Raw genomic sequence first — 19715 nt, forward strand, 5'->3', positions numbered from 1 at the left:
TCTTGACAGGTATCGGTACCCGCCTTGCTTGAGTGCTATTCACGTTTGGATGGAGCTCCGCCGCCGGTGTTCACACAACATGCGGGGTTATGTTTGCGCTAAATGAGGAACGCGCTGCAGAAACTTCCCAACAGCAGGTACTGTTCAACCGCCCTTGGACGGTTACTACCCGGGCGCAAACAGCGACACCGGCTGGGCCTGCAGAGTCGGCATAGGCTGTTACAATTTGTTCGAACAAGCAAACATCTCCCTTGAATATTCTCCATGATTGGCTTAGTTGCATTGGCACTGCATAGCTAAACACGAGGTCGTGGATCAACTCCCAGCCATGGCATCCGCATTTTACATCGGCGAAATGCAAGACGCCCGTGTACCATGTAGCCGGCACCTATTAAAATAAAGTCGCAGTTTCGCCCGAAAGGCAAAGAATCAATTGCGACAGCAAATGAGTAGACAGTTATATGAAGGACTGAAACTGGTGTTGTCGGCCTTATTAACTTGGAAGCAATCGCTTACTACATAAATTGACAAGCATCGTGTGTGCCCTCCCCCCCCCCCCCGTCTCCCGCATATAGGAACATACCGGGCTCGATCAGCGCGGACACTCCTTGTCTAAGTGCTTGCGTGAGCAAGGGCGGCGGATGCAGCGAGTGAAGTCACCTTCGTGCTGTCTGTCGCTTCAACGCAAACGATGTGGCGAAAATCCAGTACGCACGAAACTATGCGGAGTCTGCAGATCGCTGTAGAAATACGGCTCGCGCGAGTGCACGCAGCCGCACAATGTACACACTTGGGGGTAGAGAAGATATCTCCCACGTCCCTCCAGCCTGCTGCTTTCCTCCCTTCGAGAAATACGCAGTTACTGCTGAAGCACAACGCCGGCTACTCCCTCGCTCCCTTCTGCCCTTCCTTCTGCCCTTCGTCATGGCATTTCATACGACGGAAGAGGGCACGTTTGCTCTCCGCCTACCTACTCCTGTCCAATATTTTTTTTTTCACTCAGGGTTCGAGCACGGCGTATGTGACACTCCGTCTGTGCTTGTCTTCTTTTAGGGTTTTTGATGTGAACTTTGGTCCCTATGATGCAGCAGCAGGTGTTCGCCATACTACATGACGAATAACTCTCCTCAATTTTATCCGAGGGTGAGCGGTATTCAGCCCCGTCTCAACGGGTCCTCTAGGACAGCAGTTCAAAGCTTTAACGGGAGAGCTGCAAATGCAATCTATTCCTGCCGCTTTTCAGAGAACGCCTTTCACGCCAACGCTTTAGCGAACTGCGCAAGGGATTCACCGGGTGGGCTCCACTCTTGAACTTGACCGTGTGCCACTGAGTGTGCAGAAAGCGAGGGAACATTCCTCAGTGTTCCCAGGCACCGGAGCGTCACGCTTGTCGCCTCGGAGACCACGCACGGACTTCTTGGAGGCGCCACTAGATGGCCCAGTAATTGCAGAAACAAGCGGGAAAGGAGCTCGGTTGCGTCATGACGCGTTTCTCCGCGTTCGCATCCACTGACACGTCATCCATTTCGGATGACACGGGAAGGGATCGCGGTGATGCCACTGAATTGCACCAGGCCTAGCTAGAGAAGCGCGAAAGAGGAGTCTGGATGCAAAACACGTTTCAACTGTGGGAATAAGCGCGCTATATTGCCGACGGTCATCGTGACACGGGTTCTGAATGATTATTTTTGTCCGAGGCCTTATAATGCAGCTTCTACCAAGCACGAGCCTTCGCAACGCCTAGAGGAAATTCTCCACCTGCAGTTCAAATTCTGACGTAAACAGGAATCGCATAGGTAATGTGAGTAATGTTCTTCATTAAACGTAATAAGACTTAACCAGTCGGAATTTTCATTTATAATAACCGACGACGCAGAAAATCACTTGCAGTGTTCAAGTAATTCACATTCTTATACAACGCGCCAAGAGCTTCAAGGCACTGGCTTGCGCGCATGATGTTCTTAAGGATGTTGTATTTCCCCTACTTAAGCTTCCGTCCTTAACCGAATGGTTACAGTATCGATGTGCTGTGCTAGCGTTGCTCTGTTTCTATCCTACCTTGAAATAATTTTATTTATGTTTTCATTATATATATATATATGTGTGTATAATATGTATATAATCATCCCGAAAGTCAGAGTAACGAATGTTCCGTCGGGCACATAACCAGTAGCACGTATTGGCCCTTTCTTAGGCTGCACTATCTCTTGGATTGGTCAAAGAAAGAGGCTAGAACAATGCTTGATACGAAAAGGTTGTGACTAGTTAGGAAAGGGTTTGCCTTTTAAAAAAAAGTCAAAATTATAGATTCCACACAGCGCAATACAAACTTACCTAAACACTATATGAAATGACAGTCATTTATAATAATGCCTCTCAGTTACCTGTATTTACCACCTTGAATGTTTTTTTTTTCAAATGTAATCTTGTCTTTCTAAACTTGAGTGAAGAAAAAGAGTATTGCTTTTTTTATGCTCTGAAGACCATGTAAGGAAATGAAAGAAATACCACATTTTACTCATAAAAATGAATCCTGGACGAGCTCGCCCAGTAAGTTCTTACCCTTGTGTTGTTTCTGAAAGTGAAACATCAGAGCAACTTAGCTATGTAGATGTGTATGAGTTCAATAATGGGTTGTTTACTTAGTGCTCTGCGCATGGACCCGCCACAGATGTGGTTCGTAAGACATCACGTGCACACTACGATGTAAGGACTATTTGGAAATTTCTAATAGAATAGAATATGAGGTATTCTCTGTGGGAATGTGTAAGTAGACGCAAATCTTGGCAAATGCTTATCTTCTATGAAGTGAATGTATTTGAGGAAAAAATAATTAATAGTCTATGTTTATTAATATGACTGCGTCGCTTGTGAAACGCCAAGAACATGTGATTGTTATTTTAATCACATAGCGTGTAAACAGAATGCACACATTCGCTTTTATGCTTGCCATGTTTCTCTCCTTCATACCTTTAGGATATATCTCAAAACAACTATACTTCACGACACAATGTTCATATTTCAGTGCACACCTGGTATATTATGTATAGTCTTAGTGTGCCGAGTTTGCATGCTCTTTCGCTGGCACAGAAATGTTCACGGAGTTCAGCGGCCTAACATATGCTCGTGAATATCCTTCAAATAAGTTTACATTGCAGGAGCAACTTCAAATCATCTAAAGCAAGAGATGAGTATTTCGATATCGCTTTCCCAGGCCTTCGTACTGCAGTGGCCGTAAAGACAGGCTCATGATGATGACCATGATGTTTCTTAAACTGGGATTTGTAGTTTTTTTGTCTTGAATAGTAATATTTCCGTTAAAAAAGAAGCTAAATATTTATCATGCTCTCATGTTTAAAGCAAACGCGAGAAATGGCATAAACGAGCTACGTCGTACGGATTCTTTGCTACAGGCAGCACATTATCGAAGGTACGCTACAAACGCCACTCACGTTTGTACACTCGCGTTTTTCGTCCACCACAGTTTCCACCAGCTGTAGGTTCTTTGGCTATGCAGGAACCACATGCGCAATCTTAAATCACGCATGTTGCGATGTAAGTGCACGTCAGAGCAGTGTTTGAAAGCGAATTTTTTTTGAACATCAAGAACCTGTCGCCTGAATTTATACTGGAAGCAAAAAATACATCTACACCACCTTGTGCCTTTTGGCGCATATTTACGATAAAAATTAGAGCTTTATATTCTTCTCGTGTAAAGAATTCGAGTGAAAATTGGTAAATTTGAATTTTACAAATCCACGCTCACTGAGTGGAAATGTTACAAAGAAATAACACTTTGGTTATGCTCAAATCTTCATACATTGTGAAAAGTATGGCTTTAACTTTGAGTTCAGTATTACCATACCGTTCGTGTCATAAAGCATAGCCAAGTGCGTAAAATTGTAAAGCGGACCGGCTCATGGTACTGTCGCGCTTGAAAGTTGCTTATTTCACGCCAAGCAAGTACGGATACAATAAGGCATTCCCACTCGGGAAAGCAAAACCCACCTGTGCTCAGTTGTGATGCACCTAGAAAAAAGGAATGCAAAGGATAGTCATAAATCTAATTCCTCTAACATGCCGCTTCATTTGCATCTTAACGTGCCTCCTTACGAACAGTTTTTTTTTTATCTCAAGCTAGATTTTTGCAGACCTCTTGTTTCAGCAAAGTAAAATACATTTTAACAGACTGCAGTTTCTTGCTGTGGGTATGTATCGTAAACATTATTTTGTTTCAGAAAACGTGCACTTGTATAGCTTTCCTTCTATATATCCTGCTGCATCAGGCCGACTGTTAGATCTTGCTAACAAAGCAACCGGAATGTCACCAAACCTTCAGGGAGGAAGTAAATATATAAGACTGCCTTATATAATTGCAGTGATGAGTGATGAACGTCAAAAAATGTCGTCAATAATTGACGATTGCAACGGATTCCCGTGTTACCAACATAAATTATTATTTGGCGAGGCTGGGATCACACATTGCAACGTCGTAAGTGAAGTTCTGGCTTTAGACGGCGCAACTTGTCAATAATAAGGCAAAAGCCTCAGATGGCTGATGGGCCGAAAACTCCGACGACCACCCGGCATCATGGCACCAAAATTCAAGCACATCCGCCAGTAAGCTATCCATTTCTTCTTCAATAAAAAAGCTCGATTATATCTGCTTGCGTGGAATGGACACCCTTCAAGATCATCAGCGAGGCCATAAAAGAAAATTTGTCGGCGCGTGCTTTTTCTGGTTTTGTTCTTATTTGCCGAACAATGACTGCGTGTCCTATGACGTTTGCAGGAGTACAAGTATCCCTGCGAGAAGCGGAAACAATTTTTTTTGTTGAAAGTTAGCGCTGCATGTTTGTCTGATCTGCCTTCCCGTGTCCCTCTCATTCTACCTGCGCTGCAAGAGCGTAGAAGGCACCATATTTACAAGTCCCTGTGGCTACCCTCTTGTATTGAAGTGTTAAAATTTTTTTTAAATTATTTAGTGAACCTGCGTGTTTGTCCTGATCCTCTTCATACACTTGCCAGGATCGTTGTACCGTTTTTATCCGCACACAGAAGCAGTTGCAATGTCTAGGCGACCGAGCAAGAGGAAAGAGTAACGAGAAAAATAACTGGATAGAAACAATAGGAAATAACAAAGCACTCGAATGATACTGTCAAAGTAATTTGATACATAAGAAGAAAGGGGTTATACGAGGGACCCGATTTTTATTAGTCATATCATAAGACGCCAACGAACACTGACGCCAAGGACAATATAGGGGAAATTACTTGTGCTTATTATTTAAAAAAAAACGATAAATAATTGGAAGTAAAAGTGAATGAAACAAAAACTTGCCATAGGTGGGCAACCATCCCACAACCTTCGCATTTCACGTACGATGCATTACCAATTCAGCTGCCGTGGCGCCGTTTCCCTGTGCACTTTTTTGGGGGTATTTATGTTTCTTAGTAGAACCAGGGTGTGTAATTTGAGAGCAATTTGATAAATCTATCGTGAACGAGGAGAGTTATCAGTTCGTCCTCTTTAGCCTGTGTTAAAATTTTTGTTGACCTTTATGAATTAGTTACATACATCTTGTTTGAATGAGCGACCACGGAGTATCGGTTCATTTAGACAGCGAAAATAAACATGAATGAACCTGATTATGCAGCATATCTTGTTTGCTCCAAGAAGAGGAATTTTTCGAATTATGAAAAGATGACAGAAGAAAGGTGACAGAAGAGGCGTCTTGAAGCAACGGACAGCGGAATTAATATTTCTTTAGTATGCTCGGAAAATTCATGCAGGTAGAAGCGCGCGCCAAGCCAGGTAAATTTTAAGAAATAGCAGTTGGTTCGTCGAGCGCAGTACATTGAGTGTGGCTCCTTCGCATTCTGATGCCAAATGGCTTATCTGCAAAAAAATTCAGAAGGCACTGCCTATTCCGTACGCCGTAAAGCGCAAAGACATTTTTGCTTCTAGAAAAGCGTATATGCTAAGGAAAATTGAAATTGCCTGCCTTAGAATAAGATGCCCAAAAATGTTTTAGCGACAATTTTTGTGTTGTCACGACCCCTGTGTTCCTACGTCCGAAGGCCGACCAATTAGGTACAGGTATTTTGGCTTCGTATTTTAACTACGAAGCTTCCAGCTTAACCCGACAATGCCATTTGTTTACAAACTTAGGTAGTGCATGTTTATTCACAATTCATAGTGCCAGCCAGTGCACATGATAACTCTCTTACCATACGTTCCTAGGTAGCTCTCAAATATAAAACGAAACTTCGCCTGTGTTCTAAAGATCTCTATGGACCCCTGATTGAGTCAGCTTTCATGCTCCATGGGAGACACATGGAAGCTTTAAAGTTGTGTGCACTTCCAAACGGGTTGTTGAAACTCGAAAGTCACTTTCTATGCAATTGCAGCTACCGCACAGGGATGTTCACAGCAAAGTAATCCATAAGGCTGCCACAAAGGCACGACAAGCGTAGAAAGAACCACTGCAATGCAATTTTGTCCCTTCGAACGCTTAAACTAAACACTACAGTGTACAACAGCTATTCAAATTGCATAACTAAGTATTATTAGCCTGTTCCCCGGGAGAGAATATCTTCGACCACACAAGGAGCTTAACAAAGAAGAAGCAGTCGTACTACGCCGACTTCAGATGCACGAATACCTGCCCGGCACTCTACTATACGCAGTATACCCCTCAACATTACCAAAGGACTGCCAATTCTGCGATACACCAGAAACCCTTTACCACATGGGCTGGGAATGCAAAAATAACCCGCGAACACAGCCTACCCAAGCAGCAAACCCAATCAGTGGGAGGTACAACTGATAAGCCCTAAACCCGAGGACTAACTATGACTGATGAACTAGGACAGGCTAACAGCATAGTGCCACGGCTATCGGGAGTACTGTCGCCGCCCACCTTCAGCATCAACAGTTTGATCTCCGAGATAAAGTTTATTTCCTCACACGTGCTCCGGTGCACCTGACTTTCAAGAAAAAGCAAACCAATCTATTTACCGAAGAGTCCCGCGAATAAGTTAACCAAGTTCACACCGATTTTATGGCGCATATCTATATAAGAAAGTTTAGAGGAATGGACACAAAAGTCAATATCGATGTTTGTAGATTTTGACATTTACATGTAGACCAAAAAGTAACTCGCATCAATTTTTTTCTTCAGTTTTCTTTTTTAGACAACGCGACACCACGACACGACATCTCTTTGTCGAACCCTCTCCGTGGCCTAAGAGCTTGGTGTAAAATGAACTGCCGCCGCATTGCCATCTTCACTGAGTGGAGATATGTGCACCTCACGATCGGATAGGTAACAACTTCAACATCAAGGGTGACACGGACCGCTTTACCGCGTCGCATAACCAAGCTTCACTTGATGCCACTGCTAGGTCACATAACGGTCGCGCTGCGATCCGCATTGCGCGGCGCTGCTGCGTAATCATGTAGACAAAACAAATAATTTGGCAACCGTTATTTCGCTTAACGCAATTGTCTCGAAATGCAGAAAGATGGCAGCCCACTGTTTCGACGATCACTTTATCTTCCACATGTATACTTATGCGGTTATCAATGTAAGTATACAGGCAATTGATGTAACTAGTTTATTTATGGTCATTATTTAATGTAAAGAATTCATTTCATCTAAATTTATCTTATTAGGCGAAATAATTGATTCTTCGACTGTTTACTTTTCTTGCAAATGATGTCTGCATGGGGAGATAAATATTCAGCAGTAAAGTGACTCGATCAACTTTCTAGGCTCCCTTTAGGTGTTTGAGCTATGATAACGCTTTTTTTCGCGGGTTCTGAGCCTCTGAAGAGAAAATTATTTAACATTATTTTGTTTATTGTTCAAAAACCAATCCCTAAAAAGCATTTATATATTACCTAAACAGAGCGAGGTGCCCAAATTCAGGGACGACAGTCACAATACCATACAACTAGTTAACAAGTAACCATGAAGAAACTTAGTTTATTTATTGAATTGCTATTCCAGCTAAGTATATGATGCTTGCGCAGGTGGGTTATAAGGTTGGTTTTCGTGGACCAGTTCTAATAATAATAATAATAATAATATATGGGGTTTTACGTGCCCAAACCTCTTTCTGATTATGAGGCACACCGTAGTGGAGCACTCTGGAAATTTTGACCACCTGGGGTTCTTTAACGTGCACCTAAATCTAAGCACACAGGTGTTTTCGCATTTCGCCCCCATCGAAATGCGGCCGCCGTGGCCGGGATTCGATCCCGCGACCTCGTGCTCAGCAGCCCAACACCATAGCCACTGAGCAACCACGGCGGGTTGGACCAGTTCTGTCAACTATAAACGTACGGATAAAGATTTCCTAAGTAATTAAGCGACAATCGTATTTCAGGAGAACGTCACTTCATTTCTCAAGAAAAACACGCGTTTGGCTTCAGAGATAATCATGGTAAATGTTTAAGCTCCCTACGCTCATTTCGCGTTCAGAGGAATAAACCACAACACAACAACGCACCACGCAAGCGACAATTCTTCTTTTTGGAAGCCTAAAGGACGAGAACCCATATGTTATCTGATCTACCTGTCTTCTAAACAGTCCTGCAATACAGGATCAGCCGCGTCATCAAGGGTGGAGGGGGGTGCTTATATGTGTTCAACCTCTCCTCTGTGAATACAAAAAGACCCTTGTGGAGGTCAAGTTTCATAATAAATGGTGAGCACACAATCCCACTAGAAGTGTAAAATCAAATGTTGATGTCCTGGAAAACGAATAATAATTGCGAAATTAGGAAAGTTCACTAGCTTTTGTGTCGATGTATTAGCTACCTCTACTTTTTCGCGAAATGTTTTACCACTAAGCAACTGAACTACCAAATACTCATTGCTAGCGTAGTCTCTTTACTCGAGATACTGAGAATGTTAACGTGAAAACCAACAAATCATATATATATATATGTATATATATATATATATATATATATATATATATATATATATATATATATATATATATATATATATATATATATATATATATATATATATGTATATGTGTGTGTGTAACTTACGCAAGACAAAAAGCGTTGCTGGGACTGGGCAAATATACACAGTGAAGTAGATGCGCGTATGCAGCGATATATGGACCATTTTTTGACCCTGCCTTTCTGATGAAATTCTTCTGAAATTATGTATACTGTCCCGTGGTAGTGACGGTAAAGAACACAGTAGCAGTACTGTGAAAGACAAAACTAGCTTTTATTGGGCGAACATGTGCCCACAAAACAGGCTACACTTAAAGCGCAATGGTAGCGGCGAACACAGTCGGCGATCGTCGAAAATCTGATCAGCTGGTCAAGCGCGACAGCTTTTATACAGTAGTCATCGAATTTTCCAGACTAATCGTCGGGACCCGCATGCCTTCTACAAAGTTCTACACCATTCGCGTCAAGCGATGAAATCAGATAACCCAAGGTTCGACGACAACAGACTGCGGATAGAAGCATCGATAACTTTCCAGAAAATTCGGATACATGCAGGCGTGTCCCGCGCTGTGCGATAACATTTCTTCGGCGGCGAAACGTGGTCGCCCGATAGAGATAAGTACACGTGTCAATACATTATATACAGTTATACTGACAAATTATTCTTCGCTGTAACGCCCTTGTGAAGACTCGTAATGTTATCAAATTATTTTAGGTTCACTTAAGTAATACAGGAAACCAAAACAAGAAATCATTGTAACTAGCCTGGTTTTCAACAAACCTATGAAATCACTCACCGATTGGTTGCTAATCTAATAACTAAAAAAAAAACCTTTTGTTGCTTTAATGTGGATACTTACCTTCCGCAAATGCAAAGCTCGACTCATCCGCATCATTGCCAAAAAGGAAAGTGTCATTACATCGAGACGAGCTCATGGCCCATATTTTCTGGAGCACAAGACATGACAGTTGGAATTTTCGTTTCCTCTACAGGGGGAAAATATGAGTTGTGCACGAGTTTGGACACTTATATATTCCATGTTGAATATTTACAAGCATCCATTTGCTTAAATACAAGCGCGAAGCCTTTCAAACAAAAAAAGTGGTGTGTAATATTTTAGAAAATACTGTGAAATGATAGATGATGTAAAGGAAAACGTAGGTAGGTGAAAAGAAAAGCCTTACAACTAGAGCCATGCGCAATAATTTCCTCAACGCCTATTTCATTACACAATCGTTGCATTCCTGAACACATCATTCTTGGAACATTTGAAATCAAGTATTTTTGGCGATTCCAGAAACGGGAAAGATGCTCTCGAGCGCCATTTACTTCGTTTTAGTGTACAAGCCACTTCTTGCTCGAATAGTTTGCCTCTTTTCAATTTCCAGAAGTTTCAAGTCTTGTGCCTGCTGTACTGTTCATGCTAGAATCGTAGAGTTAATTTTGATTCTACTAGTTAAATCAATTGTGTCATGTTTCATTTTTATGTGCCTCCAGACTAAGCTGTAGTCTGAAATATTTAGCTTCTTTCTCCCCCGTCCATGGTTTCCTGTCACAACGATGACAAAAGAATAATTGTTGCACAGGGAGTGGTTGCACGAGCCTTAAGAAATGTGTGAGTTGTTTAGAAAGCTGTTTAGAAACGGTTTATAAATAAAACTTGTTTAGAAACGTCAGATTGAAGCGATATTTTCATGTTAATATCTGCCTATTGTCTTTTCTTTTTGCCGCAAAATACTTGAGGGCGATTGTAAAATGACGATAGGAAGCGGGGACTCGAGATGTTTAGGCTGAGGAGATATGTCTCCGTGGTTAGTATATTTTTCAGCTCCGAATAAACGAGCGAATTGGAAGATTTCGCAGATTTTCTTTCATATTGCTACCTAAGCAGATTTGGGGCGAAGTGTCAGAAATATGGTGCACACGTCCAACGGCACATAACAAAATTCACTGGCTATTGGCTTTGGCGTTTGTGCTATCATTTGACACTACTCTTGTGGTTTTGCGAAGCGCCATTATATTTGAACAGCAGCATTGCTAGGCTCGAATATGACGATTCGAGCGCTGGCAGCGGCGGCCGCATTTCGAAGAGGACGGAATGCCAAAATCAACGGTGTTTAATGTTAATCCGGAATGCACGATTGCGCGTTGCCTCTTAATCATAATTGTAGTATTGGCAAATATAACAATGGAAAGTATTATTATATTCGAGAAGTTCACTGAATCATGCGTAATTTATATGGAATATTTAAATGCTTTTAAGGGCCATTTTTTTAATCACTCTTGCTAATCAATGCAAGGACATGGTCTCCAATTCAAGATAAAAGCATTTAATTACATGATTACCTGAGCGTTCTGATCTATTGAGTATGTCTTTAGCAGGCATGGTCACTAATAATAGTTTGTCAACCGGTTTCACATTCAACTAACAGTCATGTGTGTTACATATTTTGTGTTTTGATTAGTTACGTTATTTCTGCCTCTTTCTTTTAGTTCTTCATTTAATGCACGAGCCATGCCGATTAATTACCCGAGCTAGAGTACGCTTACAGCACAAGCGAGAAGTCACTCGTTGTGCATCTTAGAGAACAGAAAGCATTCTATTTCATGCATTCCATAAAAAACAGCTACGCGGTAATGAACTACGTAAGCGACGAACAAAGGCGCGCCGTAACAATGGGGTTCGTCTTCACGAGCACTGAAATGCATCGCATTAACACTAATGTACATGGAGAGTGAAAGACAACCGCTGAGAAAAGAGAACCGGGCACGACATCTAAATACGAACTACATTATAATATTTTTTGAAAGATTGAGCTTTCAACGGGAAAGTTTTTCTCGTAGTGAGATGGTTGATTTGTATCCACATATTATGAGTAAGTGTTGCTTAAATACTATTTCAGTCTTCTCACACGCTTCCGAAATGTGCATTCATTGGAAGCCGTTCAACTTCTACCAAACTGAACAGATAATTATTTCGCTGATTCGTATAAACTAACGCTTCGGGCACTCAAACGCATTAGAAATATCTAGTTGAATAGTGCTTTCTAGCACCCGCGAACGATGGCACATTCACAACACCAATACAAGTGTATTTCCTTGTAATGTGAACGGCAACGCACAAGCCGCGAACTTGACGGGGTTTTGCCTTCTTCAAACTTGATTTTTGAAGGCTTGGATAACAATAACTCCTTCAATAAGGCAGATTTGTTTTAAGAAAGAGCCTTTAGGAGCTCACTGGCACTCGCCTCCACTCACAATGACTGGCACTCACTCGCACTGATCTCCACTCGCATTCATGGGCAGTCATTCACACTCGCCCGCACTTACAATCACTGGCACTTAACCGCATTGACCTCCACTCAAGCTAACGGGCACTCACACCCCTCTCCTCCACTGACACTCATTGGCACTCACTCCCACTCAGCTCCAAAAACGCTCACTGGTACTCACTCAAACTCACGCGTTTGAAAGGAGTGGGGATTAGTGTGATTGAGCGAACTCATGAATGAGTGTGCCGACCTATGCCCCGTATATAAAGCAAGTACAATGCCGGAAGCCAGATGAACATACGTGAGTTTCACAACCGAAAATCGCCTGAAGATGTTATCTGATATATCTAGGGTACACCATATAGAAGGTCGCTAGTCGCCCTTGGCAACTGCATGAAGAAGGCTTTGAGGAAGGGATGTCTGCAAATTGACCACAACTCTAGTTTCTTCTCTAAGCACTTGAGTGTTCGGTTCCGAGTGAGACGACGAAGTAGGTGGGGCGCTCAGGCCAATGACATCACCTGTATTTTTATCCATTTGAGTCCACAATGAGTATGACACGCATATTACAAGAAATAAAAGCAAGAGGCAGAGTTTCGATAACAAGACTGTCCAATTTGCGAACTAGATTATTTTGATATGAAAATTAAGCCATGTTACACTGAATGCCCATGCCCGGGAAGTCCGGGTGTGGCTTCTGAGATCCGCAGCGAGCTGGTGCACGCGAAAACTGAGAATTTGTTCCTGCCGTCAAGCAAGCATTCCTGGGGCAACGCGGTTTCTTATCGGGCTGCCGTCTAGTAAGAACCGCTTTGGCGCCGCCCCGCTTCCACCGCCTTTAGTCGATGACGTGAAATAAAGTGAAGAGAATATCGCTTTCCTCAAACTGCACCTCTATCTCCACTTTCTTTGCCAGCTTCTTCCTGTGTATATTCTAGCTCTCTCTTTCTTTCGCCTGCCACATATACACACACACACTCATACACGTATAGACGCATGCCTATGCCAGTGTGCATGTGTGTGCCTATTAAATATACACATATGTACATGTATATAGGAGTCTACAAAGATAGCGAGGAAGAATAATTCAAAAAAGAGAGCCCTGGGCAATCGTTAACGACAACCTACTCTTTTTCCTATATTCTTCACTGGCAATAGACTCGGCCAAAAAAAAGTGACCTTCCGATTAAAATAGAAAATAAAATGGTTTCCTTACTGACTGAGTTGTCGAAATCACCTGAAAGGCCAAAGAAACAAAGAACGTTGCGAATTAGATATCAAGTATCTTGTTTAATGAGTACCACTACAGCTTCCCTCGAATTCAACACCAAAACACCTACGCGCCACATTTGCAAACAATTCGACATTTTGAAGCTCTCTCTGACCTTTGTCCCTTTGTGGCTACAGCGTAGAAACTTGTGAACTTGTTTGTGAACAAACACGGAAAGAGTGCTTTCTTTGCGTGCCAGCTTCTTTCTACATCTTTGTTGAGTCGCGCTTACACATTCAATCATGGATTTAAAGGAACTAGCTAGTCAACGTGCTTTAACTAAATAAACCAGCACCGTGTCAGGCCCGCACAGGTAAACATGAACGCACATGGCTCGATACCAGTGGAAACTAAGAAAAGCCTCAAGTTACAAAACGCGACAGCAGCCGTGAGCCAATTCAGCTCGGTGCATCTGTCGCTTCACGTCGTACGAAACGTCGAATGCACAGCGCATACGAAGCCACAGGCACTACGCGCACTCAGCAAACATCGCAGATCGCTTTGAAAATGAGGACCACGCGGGCGCGCACTTTAGCCACGTCGCAGACCGCTTTCACGACAAACAACAAGTGCCGGCAACGCGTCCCTATGCGGCGTCCGCGATACGCAAGGCCAACGCCCTAGTAGACGCCGCCGTTGTCTTCACTTTGAACGGAGCGGCGGCAGGGGAGGACATCTAGGCACCCTAGCAGGAGCCGGAGAAGAACGCCCACTCTCCCTCGCCTCATCTCCCTGTCTCGCGCGCCACTGGAGAGGGCCCGCATCCAGGCCGCCGAAATTTAACCCCGTTGGCCGGCTCACTTTCACACGCTTTCATTCATACGGAAACTCAGGGCGACGGCAGAAATGCGCACGTAGTGTCACTATAGTTGCTATCGCAATAAGAAGATTCCATTCGGCGTATGTGCATGTACAAACAAGATTTTTACAACGAAGCTATATAGAGCTAGAGCTAGGGCGGAGGCGCCGTCCGCGTAAAACCCGCCAAATTGTTCATTGGCGCCCATCGGCGCAACCGCGCGAACGGGCTCGTGCCACTGCTCGCGCGTCCGGCATCGTCGTCTCCTCCCACAGCTGGCTTGCCGTTCATCGTTCCAGCGTCGTACAAAACGGCCACGAGTGCTTCGTACGCCCGAGGAACAGGGAAAAAGGGCGCCCCACATTCAGCTTTGTTGGCGGTATGTTCTGGCCTTGCGACTCTCGGCGTCGTCGCGTGAACGCCTACACAGAGCGTCCCGCCACGCGAGCGGCACACGGACCAGCGCTGATTGGTCGGTGCTCATCGAGCCGTTTCCGGCGGCAAGGGCGTGATCGGCTCAGATTTCTCTTTACGCCGAGCGACGCTGAGTGAGGAAACGCCAGAAAATATCGGAAAAACGCTGCGAGGCGGTCTTTGCGCGGAACAACTCCGAGAGCAGCGGCGGAAAGGCGACCGTCGGCGTCGCTCTGGCTGCGACGCGGCGCGCAATCGTTTATATCGCGTCGCAGACGCAGCGGTACGTCAGCTCGCTTCAGCTGCATCGGCTATACTTCAACAACCCCAAGGGCGATCGAAGCTTCTACTACGTCCGAGAGAACCTAGACCGCGACCTGCTGGACGAATTCGGGCGGCAAGATAATCACCACGTTCGCACCGTCACCAAAGCTTGTGCGCCTAGATTCATCAAACTGTTAAATTTGGCTGACGTTTAAATATCGTAAACGTAGTTATCGCGAGTGAGAGGTCTGTTTGGCTTGGTTTAACAAAGACTATGCACATATGTTTCATTAAAATTAGGCGACAGTCTTTCAGAAACATAACACACTCTGCCGAAGCGGTTACCCGTGAAGTCGTGGTGAAACCTGGCCGTCGCAGTCGAGCTTGCCGGAAGCCGACGGGTGTGGTTTGTCAAACGTTCGTTGTGGCTGCCCTTACTTGCATCTACGGCTTCGTGTTCTCCTTGTTGTTCGTGTTGCTGGCCGCTACAGTAGCTGCCTTCTTGGCACGCTTCGGCACTTGGTAAGCTCATCTAAAACCTGCTATTGTGGCCTCCCTTCGCTCCGGTTTTTCAGCTGGACACTTTGCTGTTACTTGATATTTTGCAGCTTGCCTTCTAGCTATATCCACTAGATGACTGAGTTCAGATGTAGCTTGCGCAGAAGCGCAGGCACTGACGGCTCAACCGGCGCGCCATCCATGGCGAGACTAAGCGACCAAGCGGCGGCAACGTAGCGGTTAGACCCATTGCCAAGTTACGTGGTGCCACCTCGGCGACGCTCCTAGCGAGCGCAGCTGCAACACCTCTTCACTGCGGATCGTGTGGCATGACGTCACACCTGCCACGTTTACTTTCTGGCCGCTCAAGATAATCGCGACGCGATGAACGACCTTGCGAGAGATGGCGTAGAAAAGCTTTCGCTATAATTTACCTTCAAGGTGGCTGCTCTGAACGTCAGGTCGGTGTCATCTGCACGCGGTGGACGTTTCTCTACGAGACATGGACCGACTTCTTCATGCAAGTCTAGGGGTACATAGGCGCCACGTTCGAACCTAGAGCCGACTAGCAAGCGCGCTGAGTTGCCATAACGTAAGGAACGACGCAGTCGCCACCGACGGCCCCACGTTTCGTCCATCAAGCATCAACTAGAAAGGGCGGCGCGGTGTCTTGTGCCAAAGTGTGTGGTGTAAAGACTGGCGGCCGGATGGTCGTTGCCACCATGTACAGTCGCGTTCCTAAATTTGGAGACCGTGCGGGCCAGTGGCCGTGTGCATGCGCGCGCCATCTGGCGGCTAGGTGCCTGTTGTTGAGAGTATCACAGTGCGCATGCGCGTCCATCCTATCTCACTGGTCTGTGTGCTCGCTCGCTGCGCACCGGCGCGGGGGCCGATTATCGTAATTTGCGTTCGTTGCCACCAGGGGTGGGATCGGAGATCTTTGTTCATTTCTCGTTCTGTCCAGCTGCTGCATCGTCACAAAGGGGCAGTATGTAAAATTTGTGGGAAGGCAGGGAGAGAGGTGCCAATTGGCAAACAGTGAACTCCCCGGACGACAAAGGTCCGGGGAGGTTTGTCGTTGTTGTTGGTGAGGTCAAAATGACGGCATGCTCTTGTCCATCATTTTGATTACGAGCACGTCGTCTGCTAGGAGCAGAACGCGACTAGAGATGTGAAGTTCGAGCAATAATCCGCTCGGCTACGAGACTGGCTTCGCATCGCACGAATGGTTCGCCGCCTGCTGATTGGCTACACTCTCACTCCCGTTCTAACAAATTTTGCATAGTGCAACTTTGTGACGCTGCAGCAACTGAACAGAGCGCGTCGAGATCGTCGAAGACAGCGCCGAGATCGGACCAAGGCGATCGAAGATGCCACGCCGCTGCTTCGCGAACAACACTACTGGCGGCGGCGGCCACAAATTCCTGTGAACAACGCGTTCGCGGGTGCGCAGCGAGCGAGCGAGCAGGCCAGCGAGACAGGATGGACGCGCGTGCGCGCTGCGACACTCTCGACAGCAGACACCACGGAGGAAGGAAACTCAGGAGAGGCAATGACGTCACTCTTTGCGAAGCTAAAGTCGAAGCTAAAGCCACAGCAATACTAAACAATCGTTAGCACGTTAGCATGATTCCGCCAAAGGGGGCAAAATTTCCCGCAGATATTCCTTCGTCTGTTGCCATTGCCGTGGCGCGGTACATTGCGCACAGCGTTCCTTGCGCGTTCATTTCACGAAGTTTGCTTCCTCGTGTCCCACCTGGCCACAGCAACATCCTGTAGAGCACGGTTCAGATAACACAGTGCAACAAAACACGGAGACCAACGCGAACCTGCCCGCACGGCGCATTTGCCACGGTACGAAACCTACGGAGCAACACGCGTGAGCGCACAGCAGCAAAACAAAGCCGCCATTGTGGCCCGAAAGGCGTGACCATCGCAGCAAAGAAATAAAAAAAATCTGCAAAAAGAGGAGAACAAACTACGTCATTTCCTCCGCACTTTTCTCCTAGCGCGCGGAGGGCCTAGGGCCTCTCCTCAGTTTCCGTCCTCCATGGCAGACACCGAGCCGCCAGACGGCACACGCATGCCCACGGCCATACACGGCCACTGCCTCGCATGGTCTCCAAATATATGAACGCGAGTGAACGTTCGACCTGTCTCTTCCAAGCGTGACGTAGACGACTTCATGAACGCGTACTTTGGATGGGTACTCGGTCCGGCTGATGACGATCAAACTGCCGTTCTCGTCGTGGGCAACTTCAACGTGGACGTGTCTTAGGCAGATGGCAATGGTCTGCCCTCATTCATGCTCGAACAGTTCGGGCTACAGTGCTACAGCAACGCCAAGGTGTGAAGGACCACGAGACGCTCGTGTTTGGGCTTAGCTTTCGTCAAGGACCTGTCCTTCCTCATCACTGAACAATTGGCCGTCTACGGTAGTGACCACAAAGCCATAGTAAAGCGTGAAATATTAAAGCACTTCAAAATAGGTACGTATCCTTGGGTTGTACATTTAGATCTACCATTTGTAAGCGTCGCTGGTCACCCGCCTTTACAGAGTGCAATGGCTGCCAAATTTATGTATTTTTTTACTTTGACGTATCACATGCGAAAATAATAAGCAAGCGAATAGAGATTCTCCATTAGAGTGGTTACAAAAGTCGCAAGCTCGAGTTATACTGCGAAGTGCGTGGTTTTACTTTTATGGATCAGAGCATATAAAAAAGCCATTTGAACAAAATATGCCAAATCTATCGGCAAACATCAATGCGGTCTTCACGTTGCGTCCTGAAATGTATTTAGCAGCAAGACGATACTTCCTACGAGGCATCAGTCTCATTTCACTAGATGTGAGATGCACACATCCTACTGCGCATTTCCTGCACGTTCACCACATGTTCAAGCTTGGTGTGTAAAAACGACAACAGTTTTCTACAGACGTTAAATGAGCTTCCAGAGAGTGGTAACTGTAACCAATGTCATTCAAGAACATTTGTATACAAATCAATCATTCTCTTTACTGCATGTGAAAGGCCCGTTCGTGCGAGCCGTATAGGGAAGGCGTCACTGTACCACTCCAATGAACACTAGTAGGGCGTCTGTATCCTCTGCAGTTGCATTGTTATCCCAATATGGCTATATTCAACAAGGCATAATATTTAAATGGCAGAAAATGGGCATTTACCCTGGCACTCGTAACTCTGCGGTTTGGTTGATGCCCAGCGATTACGTTCAATCATTACAAGCATGGCAGAAGGCTGCAAAATGGGCGACGAATCTCCTCACCCATATTTAGGCTCCAGCCGCCGAGTGCGTCCCGACGCGTCCAAGGAATCTTCGCAGCGAGAGGCGACCCACCGGACAGCAGCAGGGACAGTCTTCTTCTACTTCTACCACGAGGCTGCAGCGCTCGTGCAACCCTCCCATATAAAGGGAGGCAGAATTAGCGTATATAACGCAGGCCTTAGCAGACCTGCGTTAAATGCGCAGGTTCGGGGCCAGAGACCGCATGTTCTCAATTTTCGGCGCGTAGCCCGGATCAAACCGCCTTGCTCTCGATACAATGCCCGGATTTTCACGTCCTAGATGCCGAGATAACGGATCTGGCTTTTGGCTCAATGTCACTTGAATCAAACATATATACGGAACTCTTAAGAGCGACCAGTCGTCCCAGGGGTAAATATCCAGCTGCACGTAGCGAACACATTTTTAGGCTGCACAATCTCCTGGATCAGACCGCGATAATATGTCCAAAAATACAGCTGACACGGGGAAGTGGGGGTTACTGGCGATGAAAGAACTTGTTTTAAAAAATTCATGCAACTTAAGCAGAATAGTTGAAAGCAAAATGGTTTTGTCCTTCTAATTATTTTTATTTCATTCTGTTTACCGTTTATTACTGTAATACCACGTTTTTTAAATCTGCAGGTAAGACACATTCCGCTATCAGAAATGCCACTGGCAAGTTCCTTCTTCCTTTGTTTGCCTTCTTTTAGTTCCTAATAGGTTTCTTCTTACTCCTTAAGCGGCGCATCCAGCTGTGATGCCTCAGCTGCTTACCCACATTGTAGACCTACTTCCGTAACGTCTTTGCATATTATGCGCTGCAATTCCCAGCGCGAGACATCCACGGTCCACTACAGTGCCAACACTGTATGTTATTCACAGTTTACTCGGATAGTTTTCTATGGCAATAAAGGGAAAGTTGTCGGGGT

General features: G+C 45.3%; 1 protein-coding gene across 16 annotated transcripts in view; it reads right to left on the bottom strand.

Annotated features, from left to right (window-relative positions):
• LOC135914302 (uncharacterized) overlaps positions 1-19157 on the bottom strand; it is an 89913-nt gene extending 70756 nt beyond the window's left edge. For 3 of the 16 annotated variants that reach the window (XM_070523536.1, XM_070523535.1, XM_070523534.1), the window contains exons 1-4: positions 18787-19157; positions 13473-13493; positions 4009-4029; positions 2563-2575 (exon numbers count right to left, since the gene is read on the bottom strand). In XM_070523536.1, the coding sequence (XP_070379637.1) occupies positions 2563-2575; positions 4009-4029; positions 13473-13493; positions 18787-18790 (59 nt within the window). In that variant the 5' untranslated portion in view covers positions 18791-19157. The remainder of the gene's footprint in view (positions 1-2562; positions 2576-4008; positions 4030-13472; positions 13494-18786) is intronic. The other 13 variants (XR_011507957.1, XM_070523529.1, XM_070523533.1 and 10 more) reach the window with 11 other exon arrangements.
• Between the last annotated feature and the right edge of the window lie 558 nt (positions 19158-19715).

This window comes from Dermacentor albipictus, chromosome 8 (genome assembly GCF_038994185.2).
Source record: "Dermacentor albipictus isolate Rhodes 1998 colony chromosome 8, USDA_Dalb.pri_finalv2, whole genome shotgun sequence".
Lineage (NCBI taxonomy): Eukaryota > Metazoa > Arthropoda > Arachnida > Ixodida > Ixodidae > Dermacentor > Dermacentor albipictus.